Below are 14,755 nucleotides of genomic sequence, written 5' to 3'. Positions count from 1 at the left end.
AAAAAGAAAGAATTTGAAAACGAAAAAGGTTTATGCTTCCAAGCTCATCACTGCAACTCAAATTTTTGAAATCCAACGAGAAACTAAGACCAGCAATCGGTGGTAAGTAGGTGCAAATAAATTTGACATGCTTTCCAATGGAGTTAGCAAAAGGTGTAATTTGATTATCAGAAGGGAACTAATACTGAACATTATTCGTCCAGAACTTCACAGCAGTTAAACTTATTTCACTCTGTTAGAGCCCAAACAGTTACAGTGATTTAAACAACCTTATTCAAGGTCCTAAGACTGTCTCATTGGGTTCTAACCGCTGGTGTGATTTTCAAGACATTTTCACCAGATGTTTCACATCAATAGTTTATAAATTGATGACAAGCCAAACAAAAAAAGGCTAATCTATGTCAAAAAAGATAACTAATCAAGATATTATTAAAAGTGAAAAGTGCAACCTAGGTACATAGAAAGTATACAAGAGAAACACCTAGCTAGAAAGAAAAATAAAAATTATAAAAAATAAAAAAATAAAATAAAAAATCACGAAAACTAAGCACATAAGGAAAGGCAAACGCAGCTGTCCAAAGATAAAGAATAATAAAGAAAAAAATACTTAAGTTCCATCATCGTTCTCCCATGGTCCCCGAAATTTCTATCATTTCTTTCCCTCCAAAAACACCATAGAAGGTAAAAATGCACCATCTTCCACAAAACTGCACTCTGAGTGCTACCAACAGCCCCCTTCCAACAAGCAAACAAGTCTACAACTCATCTAAGTATAACCCAAGGCAACCCAAAGCGACTAAAGATAGCATTCCATAAGGCACAAACAACCTCACAATGCAAAAGATCCACAAACTCCCCGTTCATCTTGCACATACAACACCAATTGACAATATTAGACCTACTCAAACTCAAACTCCTAGAGACAACACAAAGGATGATAAGCATCAAGAAGAAGACTTATGATAGGACTCTAGTATTTAAACTTGTATTGTATTGTAGAGTTTAAGTTAGTAATGACTTGTAATTCATTCTTGGCTACATATACAAACAATGTTGCACTTGTTGACACAGGCAGCATTACACAAAAACTCTATATGGTATCAGAGCCTCAACACGACTAACATCAATTTGTTTTTTCATGATTACTTCTCCTTCTTCCTCTACCACCTCTTCCACCACACTACCTATGACGTATGTTGCACCACAAAATCCGTTGCACAACGGCACTCATCATATTACCCTCAAACTCACACGGGATAACTATTCCCTTTGGAAGGTGGTTGTTGTTGTTGTTGTTCCCTTTCTTGAAGGTCATGATCTCATTGGTTTCGTTGATGGCACGCATTCCAGCCACCAAAACTCACTACTGATTCTACCTCTGGGATGCTGGTTCCAAATCCCGATTATCGGCTTTGGTATCACCAAGATAAGCTCCTCATGAGTGCTTTTCTTTCCACTTTGTCTGACGGGTTATTACCTCGTAGTTGGGATTTCCACCACCCATTCGTTATGGCTTACTTTGGAGAAGCTCTTCTCTTCTCACTCTCAAGCTCGGCTCATACAAGTCCGACATCAACTCGCCACTTTGAAGAAAGGTGCTCAGCCAATCACCGATTATTTTCAAAAGGCCCAAGGCTTTGCTCACATGCTAGCAGCCATTGGTCACCCTCTTGAGGACTTCGATATTGTCTCCTACATCCTCAATGGACTTGGTGCTGATTAGGATTCTCTTGTCACCTCAATCACCACGCAATTTGATCCAGTCTCTATTGGGTGAACTTGGAGTCTCCTTATCTCATCCTCCAATTCGGCATTGTGACAATATTGGCGCGACATATCTCACTTCAAATCCAATGTTCCATGCTTGAACAAAGCACATCGCCATTGACTATCATTTTGTACGAGATAAAGTGGCCTCCAAAATTCTAGACGTCAGATTCATTTCGGGAAAAGATCAAGTGGCAGACATTCTCACAAAGCCTCTAGTCTCCAAGAAGTTCACAATCCTAAAGTCCAATCTCAACGTCAAACCTCCACCGTCGAGATTGCGGGGGTGTATTAGACCTACTCAAACTCAAACTCCTAGAGACAAAGCAAAGGATGATAAGCAACAAGAAGAAGACTTATTATAGGACTCTAGTATTCTCCTATAGTGTTTAAACCGGTATTGTATTGTAGAGTTTAAATTAACAATGACTTGTAATTCATTCTTGGCTATATATACAAACACTGCTGCACTGGTTGACACAGGCAGCATTACACAAAAACTCTATAGACAACAAGGACATGCTGATTCCTAAGGTTGTCCATGGTAAGGATCTACCTTAGGGCTGCCGACCAAGCAAAGAAAGTCACTCTCAAAGGAACTTTAGTACGCCAAATATTGTTCGAAGGGAAGGGACTATCCTCATTTTTTTTTTGATAAGCAATGGAAACTTTTGTTAAAGAGCGTAAGGGGCCTCTGGGTACACAGGTAGTATACAACAAGAAGCACCTAACACCAACCAGAACCCAACCAAGAAATCCCACAGAACACCAGAAGCCCTAAAAACCCGAAAACCCCAAGCGCTCCAAGCTAAAAAAACGTGAGCCTTGCATTTTCCACTTCAGAATCATAGTTTATATAGCATTCTAGGTTCAAAAGCTCCCTTCTACCCATAGAATTAGAGCAAGCCTCCATATAATGATCCTCTTCAATGGCTTTTAGGAGAGCCACAGTCTGATCCTCTTGCCCTTCGTGGATCCCCACCACGAAACAAAGGTCCGTAACACATAAGGAAGCCCAGTCTAAAGGCATGACAGGGGAAATTTCCCAAAGGGTAAGGAAACTCCCCATCCTCCCCATCGCCATGATCACTAACCAGCGTGGAAGAAGAGTCAAAAACATCTAGCAATTTTGGGGAATGAGAACCTGCTGGAGGAGAACAACCCCAAACCGCAGACGACCTTAGTTTGAGAAAACCCCGCCAAAGAAAGCCTGCATCAGCACTCGACCAGTCTGGGATTTCTTAACAGATGGCGACCTTTGAACCACATCCAGCGGATGGACGACACCAGCAACATCTAGACTCACCGAAGTATACCCAACAAGCCAAACTTCACCAGCCGAGGTCGTCGAGGCCAAGAATAGCTCCGCCATGACCACCAGCACGCCCTTATGCTCTAAAGCCAAAAAAAGCCCAACCTAGAAGACCCACTTGGAACTGTGCACTGGCCACCTACCAATGGCAACACACCAGGCGAGATATTGACTGCCTCACCCACAAGAAGACCCACATCCAACTTCAAGTCCTTCTTAGCCTTGAACTTGCAAAGATAGAACTTCAAAACCTTAAGCAAGTTCTTGGTGACTTCTGCTGACGAGATCAGGACATTGTAGGCAGATCTAACATCAAACAACCCTCTTTTGGAGGGGACCCACCAAAGCTTGTCTTCACCTCTCCATGTGTGCTAAAGGAATACAACAAATTGAAAAACGAGAGAAAGACATCCACCTCCCAATCATGAGCCGCTCTAACAAAGCTTACGTTCCACTAATCGAAGCCACTAGGAAACTCCAAAAGAACCGCTACAGAAGCATCCTTCATGCAAGCAATACTATATAAATCCAGAAAAGCTTCCTTAAGGGCCTTATCCCCAAACCACAGATCATGCCAAAATCTAATCTTGGAGCCATCTCTCACCTCAAATCTGGTATAACTAGAAAATATCCCCCAACCCCTCATGATATTCTTCTATAACCACACCCCATACGACCCAAGAGGGAACTGTCAAATTTAGAATCCATCACAACTCTCCACCAAGCCTCTCTCTCATGCCCATAGCATAGCTATTTTCTTAAAAGAGCACGATTGAACACTAGCAACTTCCGAACCCCCAATCCTCCCTCAGAGATTCGATAACAAACCTTATATCACCTTACCAAGTGAAATTTGAACACTTCACCAATCCCACCCTATAAGAAATCTCGATGAAGCTTTCTCTAGGCGATTTGCAACACCAACAAGAAGAGGGAAAAGAGACATGAAATACATAGGCAAATTGGAACGCGTGCTCTTGATGAAGGTAAACCTGTCACACTTTGACAAATACATCATTTTCCACCTACCCAACCTACGCCCTATCTTTTCAATAGCACCCTTCCAAAATTGACTTGGCCTTAAAGCCTCCCATCAATGGAAGATCAAGATACTTCAAAGGAAACGAATAAAACCCCGCAATTCAGAATGCTAGCAAACCCATCCACATTATCAATATTATCCACATGAACCAACTCTGACTTGGCCAAATTAACTTTCTAACCAGAAACAACGTTGAAACAAAAAAATAAAGCATGAAGATACGGAAGGTAGTCAATATGGGCCCCACAAAAAACTAAAGTGTCATCCGCAAACAGCAAGTGTGATATGTTAACCACATCAATGTGCCTAGACCCCACATAAAAGCCTGAGAGAAAACCCTCATTAACTATTGTAGAAAGCATTTTACTTAAAGCCTCCATAACAATAACAAACAAAAAAAAGTGACAAAGGATCTCCTTGTATAAAACCACAAGAGCCATTGAAGAAGCCAAATGTATTGTCATTCACAAAAACAAAAAAATAAAATAAAAAACACCAAAGAAATACTATGTGCTATCCAAGAGCACCATTTCTCCCCCAAAATCACACCTCCTCAACAAATAAAGTAAGAACTCCCATTTGACATTATCATAGGCCTTCTCAATATCCAATTTGCAAAGCACCCCTGGCACACCAGATTTGATCCTACAATCCATACATTCATTTGTTATGAGAACATAGTCAAGGATTTGCCTACCATTAACAAAAGCATTCTAGGGCTTCTAAATTATCTTCTCCACAACACCCTTCTCAAACCATTGGCAAGGACTTTGGTAATAATCTTACAAACTCCACTCACAAGACTAATAGGTCGGAAGTCCTTAAGATCAATAGCTCTGGATTTCTTCGAAATGAGAGCAATGAAGGTGGCATTAAGGCATTTTTCAAACTTACTGCTAGCATGAAAATCATGGAACACCTCCATAATGCCTGCCTTGATCGCATCCTAGTAAGCTTGTAAAAATGCCATAGAAAAACCATTGGGACTTGACCCCTTATCAGTGTCCATACCTTTCACCACCTCAAGGACCTCACTCTCCTCAAACGATCTCACTAACCAAGAGGCCTCCTCCGCATCTATGGAGTCAAAACCAGGTTATCTAGCATGGGCCGCCAGCTGAACTATTCTTAAAAAAAAAAAACTATTATAGAATTGTACAATATGTTCTTTGATAGCAAATGGATTAAAAGAAACTAAGCCATTTACTAACAATGATTCAGTGCAATTGTTTCTCCTATTCAAGTTTGCCAACCAATAGAAAAACTTTGTGCATTTATCACCCTTTTCTAGCCATAGACCCCTTGGCTTTAGGCTCCAACTAATCTGCTCCAATAAAGTAACTTTTTGCAATTCATTGATAACCATGATTTTCCTCAAGTTCTCTTAAGCAACTAAAGCTCTCTCTTCCTCCAATCCCTCAAGAACATGAAACTCCTCTAAAATATTTTTTTTTATGGGACTCCACATTGTCAAACACCTACTCATTCCAAATTTTTAAATCAACTTTCAAGGTCTTAAGTTTAGGAGCCAAAATGAAACTAGAAGAGCCTTGAAAGTGATAAGAAGACCACCACTAGCTCACCCTGTCCACAAAGCCTTCAGGCTTTATCCACATGTTCCCAAACTTAATAGATCTTTTGCCCCCATGAATACCACCACAATCAAGGAGAATGAGGAAGGGGTCTAAGCACAACATATGCAAGCTTTTCTAAAATAAATCAAAAAAATTAACTTCCCATTCCCAAGAGACAAGAAACCTATCAATTCTTGACCAAGAAAGGGAAACCTGATTATTAGACCACGTAAAAGTCCTCCCTACAAGGGGAAGATCCATGAGTCCCTACTGAAAAATAAAATTAGAAAACTCCATCATAGTGAGACTAAACGAGTTTCACCTGGTCTTTCAATAGGAAAACGGGTGACGTCGAAGTCTCCACCAATGCACCACAACAGATTCCACCAATTAAGCAAGCTAGCCAACTCCTCCCATAAGTACCTTCCATCGCAGTTGGAATTAGGCCCATAACCCTCCACACAAGCCCAAGAGAAACCATCTTCGACATTTCTAAAGGAGCAAGTAACAGTAAACTCCCTCGCACTCTTCGATCTTCTCCACAACCCACTTATCCCACATAAGCAAGATTCCACCAAAGGCACCTCTAAAAGCTGAGTAGCACAAATCCACATGTTGACATCCCCACAAGCTTCGCACAACACTACTGGAAATGTGGTCCAATTTACATTCCTACAGACAAATAATATCCGTCTTCCACTTCCTAAGAACATTTCTGACTCTCAAGCGCTTGTCACCCTCATTCAACCCTCTCACATTCCAAGATACCAACTTGGGCTTCATAAAAAACACTTGCAACCCTCCCCTTGATTCTACCATGGCTAGCACTACCACTTATCGCATCATAGTTTATAGAACAAGATAACTTTCTTAATTCGCTATTATCTTTTTTTCCCAAATTCGAGCAAGAGGCCGAAACTTGCTTAGAGTGGCTTGCTTCAATGACCGCAAACAAGAGTAGAAGCTCCTCTTCAAAACCCCCACACGAAAGCCCCACAAAATGACGAATTTCCTTCACTATTTGCACAACCCAGGTTGAAGACAATGTCCCTTCTTTTTTCTTATTAGTAACTGCTGGACAGAATCTCAAAGAGGTGGCTCCTCCTCAAAGAAAAAATCCACATCTAGACAAGGCTAGGTTACAAGAGCATCACTCCTACCCACAACAACCCCAACCAACTCAGCAAAGTCAATACCTTAATCCTTCTCTACACTCGCACTACCCCCTGCAACACCTCTTTGGAAGAAGGAAAAGAGGAGAGAAACGACTCCAGCTTACCCCCCCCCTCCCCCCCACCGGCAACAAAAACTAACTCTGGTTAGTCAACAAAGTTCTAAACTTAGAGGAAAACACCTTAGAAGGAAAGGGGACAAACTTGTCCACATTTCAGCCAGGGGAAATCTTCACCTCTGAAGGTAGAGGAACTAACTTGGCACTCATATCCACATTACTCAAGCAAACAGGATCGACCATAGAGCCTTCGTTAATGCCTACTAGCCTTACCAGGCGAGGCATACCTCTAGGCCTACAATCATTGCCACCAGAAATCGCAATGAATGGCCCACGAAGAAAACGAACCAACTCAGCCACATCACCAACGAAATCTGGGGAGGGAGGGGAAGACAATGTTCTTCAATCAGATCACCAAAGGTTCCACCGTGGACGGAAGGTTACCAGCCGGCACTTTAGAACCCGAAGGAGTCTACAAAACTAGCTCATTGTCTATCTTGGAAACAAAAACTGCCGGCAAGTCCACTGAAGGGCCGCAAAGCTAGGCGGAGCACCTACCAACCACTGGGCTCCCAAAACCCACTGCAATTTCCGGGTCCTTACCTAAAGTAGTGGCCTTTCCAATCCGTTTGTTCAGAGCCCACTTAAAACTAAGCTCGAGATGAATCGTGTGCTTCAAATGCTGGAGAGGCTGATCTTTATGCTTATTGACCACAATATGAGCTTTCTCCTTCGAAAATGGGCTATGACTTAGACTAGGAGATATTAACACGAGATGAGCCTTAGAACCCTCCAGCCCAGTAGAATTCAGCCCCTAAACAACTATCACTAACTCTAGTCCACCTCCCCTTTTAATTTCTCCAACTGGCTTCTCCAATTTAGAAGGTTCCCACAGATATCCACCATGTCACCCCTTCGCACAACCTCGTCTCAAGGTGCAGTGCAAAATAAGGGAATGGACAAGTCTGCAAACGTACCTCAAGCAGCATTCTTTTGACCCAAATCCTTGCATGGAGCTCATTCCTTATATGACCCTAAGGTATAGAGGAACGAGGCACTAGCTCTACCTTCACTACTGGTGCTCAAGGGCACCCTTGCAACTGCCCCATCCAACCCAACACATCCATATACGTTCTTCTGCCACCTCTTAACACTACGTTCTTACCCATTGAAACCGAGGAAAAGCCTCTCACACCAACTGACTAAGAGCCACCAATGGTGCAGAAACAAAATGCTGCTCCCCGTATCGAGAGAGGAATCAAAAAAAGCCACCACCTTTCTCAATTCAAAGGTAAAACTTCTCCATCCCAACCCTTCTCACCCCTCTGGGATAAGACCTCTAAAACCATCCACTACATACTCGGCCACCTCTTGATACTAGTCTAACCTGATAGAACCTCTCTAAACAATGAAGGCCTTGTTCCCATCCCGATGCGATTTGAGAAACTCTCACCTTTGCCATACGAATCAGCGCCTCCACCGTGGTTTTCAACCAGGCAACACCCATCTTACCCAATAACACAACTCGGGAAAACCCTTGTCTGCTTTCAACCAAGCAAAGAACTGATCTCCCTTCAGCCACCAAAACCTCAAGCGTTGGCCTCTACATAGAACCAACTCACCAAGAGCATCGTCAACAATCAAAACCAAAGTAAACAACCCCGCCAACCCCAAGGAACAAACACAGAAGGAGAAAATGTCGCCTTGCGCCAACAAGAGAGACAAATCATAATAAGCCCCTATTTATGGAATGTAGTTAGACAGGAAACTTAAAGGTAAGGGATGCTTTTCCTGCTCAAAGAGTGTTGCTCTTAATAGTGAGGGAGAAAAGCAGCTGTGGAAGCAACAACAGCAACATGCATGTGGTCACAAAAAATATAAACTGATTTTGGGAGTTCTCTAAGAAATGGGAACATTAGGAGATGATGCTATGGTATTATCTAATACGCAACTAACAATGTGTTCAGATTTTGGTAAAGAGCATATCAGAGAAAAATCAAAACAACCTGAAGCGGAATCCAATTCTTTATGGCGCCAAGATAATTTCCCAGGTGAATAGATCCAGTTGGTTGAACTCCAGAAACTACCCTCTTCCTGTGAAACAATGCTTCAACTTAATTGAACACACATCCAAATACATGTGAGTTTAAATATAACTAAAAGAGAAATGCTAGAGCATCCATTCCTATCCGTCTCCCATCCTTCTCCATAATTAAAAAAAATAAATAAATAAATAAAAAATCAACCATTAAATCCACCTTCACTTAGGTGGGTCCTCCAAATCTAGTTGATCTTAAAAAAAAAAACAAAAAAAAAAATGAAGAAGTATGGGAGTATATGCTCTAGCATTTCTCTAACAAAAAATACACTGGTGCACACACACATATAAAATGAGTTTAAAAAAGTAATAAGTAATATCTTGAAATTAAATTTGGGTGGTACAGTAAATTCTCCAAGTGCTACTTATGTTAAACCATTTTCCCTCGATTCGAAGCTAATGAATATTAAGTTAAATTCATAGTGATTGAACTTAGATTTCATGAATTTCTGAAATGAAAAGCATCCTTTAACTGAATGTATATTGGCCAAACCCTGGTAACACACTTACAAAATAATGTAATCTTATTCTTCATTGTCAATACCAAGTATTGAGTTCCCAGGAAAACAATTCAATCGAATCCCAAAAGACCGAGCTCCTTGATTTGTCTACAATTTTTGTATTTCAAGCAAAGCAGCCTCGCACTCTTCAATTGTCTTGCATTTATTGGATTATTACTACTTTTACACAATCGGTTTCCATTTCTTTTTTAATTATAGGTCTCATTTGTTTCCATACTAATAAATCACTAACTTTATAACACACATAATTTATAATTTGGTTTCAGCCAAGTAACCCAGATGCTCCCTCATGACCAATAAATCAAACTAGATAATCAGCGGTATAACAGCAATAATAATCAAATAGAAGACGGAATTACTTGGCAGAGCTTGGAGAACTCTCTTGCACAACTGGTTCAGAGGCGGAAACACTGCAAATGGACGGGAAACCGGTGCCACGGAGTCCAATGGGACGCCGAGAACGACGAACCAAACCAGTTCCTTCCATGTACTTCACCGGAAATCCACAGCACCTGCTCCACATAAAACGCAATCGTTAACGATAAAAGCAGAGATATACTACTACATTGGGCAGAGAGAAAGAGAGAGTACAGTGACGGAGTAAAGCGTGAACATGGGGAGTGTGAGAGAGTGAGGAAGTGGGAAAGAACTGAGCGACTCATCTTCTTCTTCGTCCTTGCCTTTCTCGACCTTTCGCGGTTTTGCGTCCAGAGGTTTTATCCGACTGGTTGTGTGAAACGCAAGAAAGTTGGGCCCAGGACAGAAGGGCTTAGAGGACTGGATCGGCGTGGGTGTCATCAATTTTGGTCTCGAAGCCCATGCAAAACATCATGTTGGAGCCCGGAGGTGATACGACTGGCAACGTACATGGCGAGACAACCAATTTTTTGTGAGAATAACTTTTGTCATAGTCCGGACTCTGGTCTAAAGAGCATTTAGAATGGCTTGACGTGATATTTTTTTATAAAAAAATTAATTAATTCAACTCAAAATTGTAAATATCGAAATGAAAAAAAAAAAAAAAAAAAAAAAAGTTAAGATTATGTTTGAATGGATATAAAATAAAATCATAAAATTATAATTAAAAAAAAAAAATTATGGGGTGGCCGGGTCGTCCCCAACAATGATTTCGAGGGTGGTTCAGCCACCTCAAAATAGGCGGGGGTTGATCTAATGATGTAGAGGTGATCAGTCTGTAATAAGTGTGGTCATCCTATACCTAATTATCCCCATGAAAGGTAATAATTTCAATGAATTGAGACTCTATAAATAGAGTCCAATAAGAACACTATTCTGACTAATTTTTCTTATGATTGCTTCTCATATTTTTTCTTAATCCTCCATTTGATTTCCACCCTAAAGAGGAAAAAAATTGTGTACAATCAACTATCAAAAATGTTATGTGGTATCAAAACTAGGTTATGGAAGATCAAGAGAAAATTTAAAACTCTCAAATTCTTTGTCTGATATTCAGCAAACCATCAATAGGCAAGTAATTGGTTTGGCTTCAATAGTGGCCTTCTACAATCTACATCAAACTTTTGAAAAGACGAAAGAAAAATCTATTGTAATTATTGTGAGTGGCTTGAAATATACAGGCAACACTTAAGCATTAAGAAGAAGATACTTGTTGGAAGAAATAGATGGGAAATAGTTTATCAGTCTGCCATTAAAGGATTTAAAAAATATTTTTTTTCCATAAAAGGTTCTTATTGACAAGACTGAAATTTCATCTCCAAACAAGAATCTCACTTCTGAAATGTGGGAGGAAGAAGAAAATTCAAGGGTTTCTTCATTTGAGGACTTTGGTTTGAATTCTACACTGGAGGAGGAAGAAGATCCACAGTAGGAAGAAGAAGATCCCAAAGGACCAAAAACAACGTCCCCCTCAACCCTATATGAAACGACACCATCCCATCTAAGTTGGACAACACCGTTTCATCCACTACAATAAAGGTGTATTCCAATGCCTCATTTGGAAACAGCGTCGTCCCAGCAAAATGGGACAATGCCATTTCACTTTTGGGGCAGGTCTACCCTAGGCCCGCAATCAAGTTGAGATGCGGTTACCCTAAGCCCAAAATGGGACAACACCATTCCACCCTGGCCCGAAGTGGAAGTACACAACCCTGAAGTTAGCCCTAGGATCCCAAGCCCATTCAATGGTTGAAGCCTTGCAACCCAATCCATTGGACTACCCAAACCCGAAGCCCAACTCGTGAACTGATTGAATTTGTGACCCGACCCAGCATTTGACCCATGCCACATTGCCCAGCTAAGAAACTGAGCCACGTGGTGCGCCGAGCTGCCAACACCAAGCGCCGGTTCAATCATCCCCGGTTTGGTTCATTCGCACCACCTGGTTCATTTGAACCGGCCAATTCAAGACAAGCTTGGTAATTTTGATTGTTTTGGCCCATTTCAACCTGGATTTGGAACATTCAAAAACCGTTGGAAAGATGATTCAAAGGGGGAGAACACTACAAGTTTTATGAATAATAATGTTTAGCAAAAGAATCAGAAAAAGTACTAGGAAATAGGAGAATCTTCAAAAAAAGAACATAAAAGCATGAACCAAAGGTTTATTCGACCATGTTTGTTGTATTCAATGTAGTACAAGGAGGCTGAGATCAATGTTCCAAACTTGGCACAATCGAAAATCTTATCAGATAGACTCTTGAGGGGTCTACATCTTTTAAAGATTGTTAGGACCGTTGTGTAGAACCCTAGGGACCCATAGCCTATAAGCATCCACCGCTACACTCTTCGAAGGACGGGTGAACAAGTCAATCCACCAAATCCAGATTTGGCATATTATAGGGCTTATTTGAACAACTATCAGGCCAACCACGATGACAATTGATTTCATAATTGTTGTTATTGTTATTATTATTGTTTATAGGGTGTAAAACAAACCCTAGAAGCCTTGAAAATTCTAGAAAAATTGTAAGTTAGTCTCCTAGTCGGATTAGGAGACCTAAATAGGCTTTCCTTAACAGTTCCAGACTCTAGGTCATCTCAGCTGCCCGTGTGCACTCAAGCCTCTTTTGATGTGGGCTATATCCCAATTTTGCCAGTAGCTTCTCAAAGTGCGTTTTAAGCCTATAATCAATGGTATTTCTTGTATTATCCTTAAGAACTTGAAAACACCAAAACAAAATAAAATCAAATAGACAACAATGCTAAGAAATTAACATTTACGAGTTAAGGGGTTGAATGTGTAACATTCGGCACTTATCATTAACAGAAACAACACATCTTTCAAATATTTGTCAAACTGCACGTTTATTTCTACTCAATAATAACTGGCTCATGTCATACTCAACTATGAGGTTTACTTAGTAAGTTTTAGACTTATGCGGTTATTATATCTTATAGGAAACCTTTTTCTAAGAAGAGGAGAGTGGCGAGATTGCCACCACAGAATTGTTTAAGACAAAGATTCCCATGTTGTTACCATGTTTGATCATGTTATTATTTATATTAGTTGCTCTGTGTCTATGTTTCGAGGATAATATACTTCCTTTATGGCTATTAAATTTCTCAGATTAATCTCACATTCATATGCATTAACTATGATGATGTTTAGAGGGGCGGTTCCCCAGTTAGCTACCAGCTAGCTATATTGGGGTGATTTTTAGTAACCCTACAGACTGGTCAATGCCAAATTTGTGGGCGTACAACAGGAAAGCCCTACCCAAGGAAGGGCCCACTTAGGCTCCGTTTACTTCGATGTAAAATGGTTTCCGTCGAAAAATATTTTCAGGGAAGTCATTTTTCCTGAAAATGTTTTCCACCAAAAACATTTTACGGTGTTTACCACGCGCACGAAAAATCAAATTTAAAAAATATATATATATTTTCAAAAACAATTTTAATTTTTTTAATTTTTAAAAATATGTTTAAAAAACTATTAATATAAAAATCTATTAATTTTAATGTTAGCTATTCAACTGTACTGAAAATCAATTTTTTAATTTTTTAATGTTACGCAAATTCTAATTACCACTCGAAACCTCACATTATGCCCAATAATGTGTAAAAATATCAACACTTGTTCCTTAATAGACATGTGAATGGTCTCATGTACAAGGTTGTTATCAGCAAGAATTTTATATAATTAAAATAAAAATATAGGACTCATTCTTATTTGGTCAATACAATCTTGTCTGCTTCCATAAAGAATACTATCCATATAAATCCCTCTTTCATACTCTCGATTAACATGAGGTTCCCTACGTAATACTCTCCTAGATCTAATATCTTTTAAGATTACAAGCCCAACAGCAAGAACAGATGCAACTGTGGTCGTAACTGTCGAAAGAATTGTTTCATCCATCTACAAAGAACATAAAAATAAGTAATAAGCAATAAATCATATATGCATTGTTTCTCTGTGACAAATGATTAATAAATTCCAAAAAATTTAATAAATCTATTGCCGGTTCTACCACATCAAACGGAAGAATAACTTTCATTGGACTTCGTCCCCCTAACATGAATTCTACAAATCTAGATTAAAAATAGCCAAGTAATAAACGAATGCCAATAAACACAGGAATTATAGTGTGGCAGAAGTCCAACTTGAAATTCTAGAGCAAATTGTAATACATGTGTCAACACTATCTACCATAAGCTACTGTGACAAAAATACCTTAAGAGAGGCACAGAGCTGTATATTTCACAGTATGTGCAAGCAAAGAAAGCTACAAAAAAATGTTTGGTGAAAAAGAAGAGGAGAATATACTGCTCGACCATTAAAACCCATGATTTAACCAAGGCATGGTCAATTCAATAACTTTCATGAAAATTCTTATGAGGCAAAAGGTAAAAACAGCCCTAAGAAGCAGAGGATACAAGGTCATCCACGAAAGAAAAAAAAAATACAGAGAACTGAACATAAATCTAAGGCATGAACTTGAGTTCATAATTTTGGCATCAAAGAACTACTGATATGTAAATGATACCCGACTTTAGTAGAAACAGAAAATTTTCTTTAGTTAACAGACAGGAAAATAAGCCCAACTACTTGATATTAGGATATTTTTGAACAATCACAATATCAAACCCTAAACCCAAAAGAACCCTCAATCAGTTTCTGAAGATAAAATGCCCCATTACGTCAAAAGCACAAACAAGTAAAATGGTAATCTATCTAACCATTAAATCTCATTTGAATGATTAATAAGTAATAAGCAATAACTCATTTG

General features: G+C 39.7%; 1 protein-coding gene across 2 annotated transcripts in view; it reads right to left on the bottom strand.

Annotated features, from left to right (window-relative positions):
• The window catches only part of LOC132189733 (tryptophan--tRNA ligase, chloroplastic/mitochondrial), a 49,790-nt gene extending 39,451 nt beyond the window's left edge, over positions 1-10,339 (bottom strand). The window contains exons 1-3 of one of the 2 annotated variants that reach the window (XM_059604512.1): positions 10,137-10,339; positions 9,905-10,057; positions 8,933-9,020 (exon numbers count right to left, since the gene is read on the bottom strand). In XM_059604512.1, the coding sequence (XP_059460495.1) occupies positions 8,933-9,020; positions 9,905-10,057; positions 10,137-10,207 (312 nt within the window). In that variant the 5' untranslated portion in view covers positions 10,208-10,339. The remainder of the gene's footprint in view (positions 1-8,932; positions 9,021-9,904; positions 10,058-10,136) is intronic. The other variant, XM_059604511.1, reaches the window with a different exon arrangement.
• Positions 10,340-14,755: the final 4,416 nt, after the last annotated feature.

Source organism: Corylus avellana, chromosome ca8, assembly GCF_901000735.1.
Source record: "Corylus avellana chromosome ca8, CavTom2PMs-1.0".
Taxonomy (NCBI): Eukaryota; Viridiplantae; Streptophyta; class Magnoliopsida; order Fagales; family Betulaceae; genus Corylus; species Corylus avellana.
Note: the sequence above shows the minus strand (reverse complement) of the source record. Positions and strands in the feature narration are given on the sequence as shown.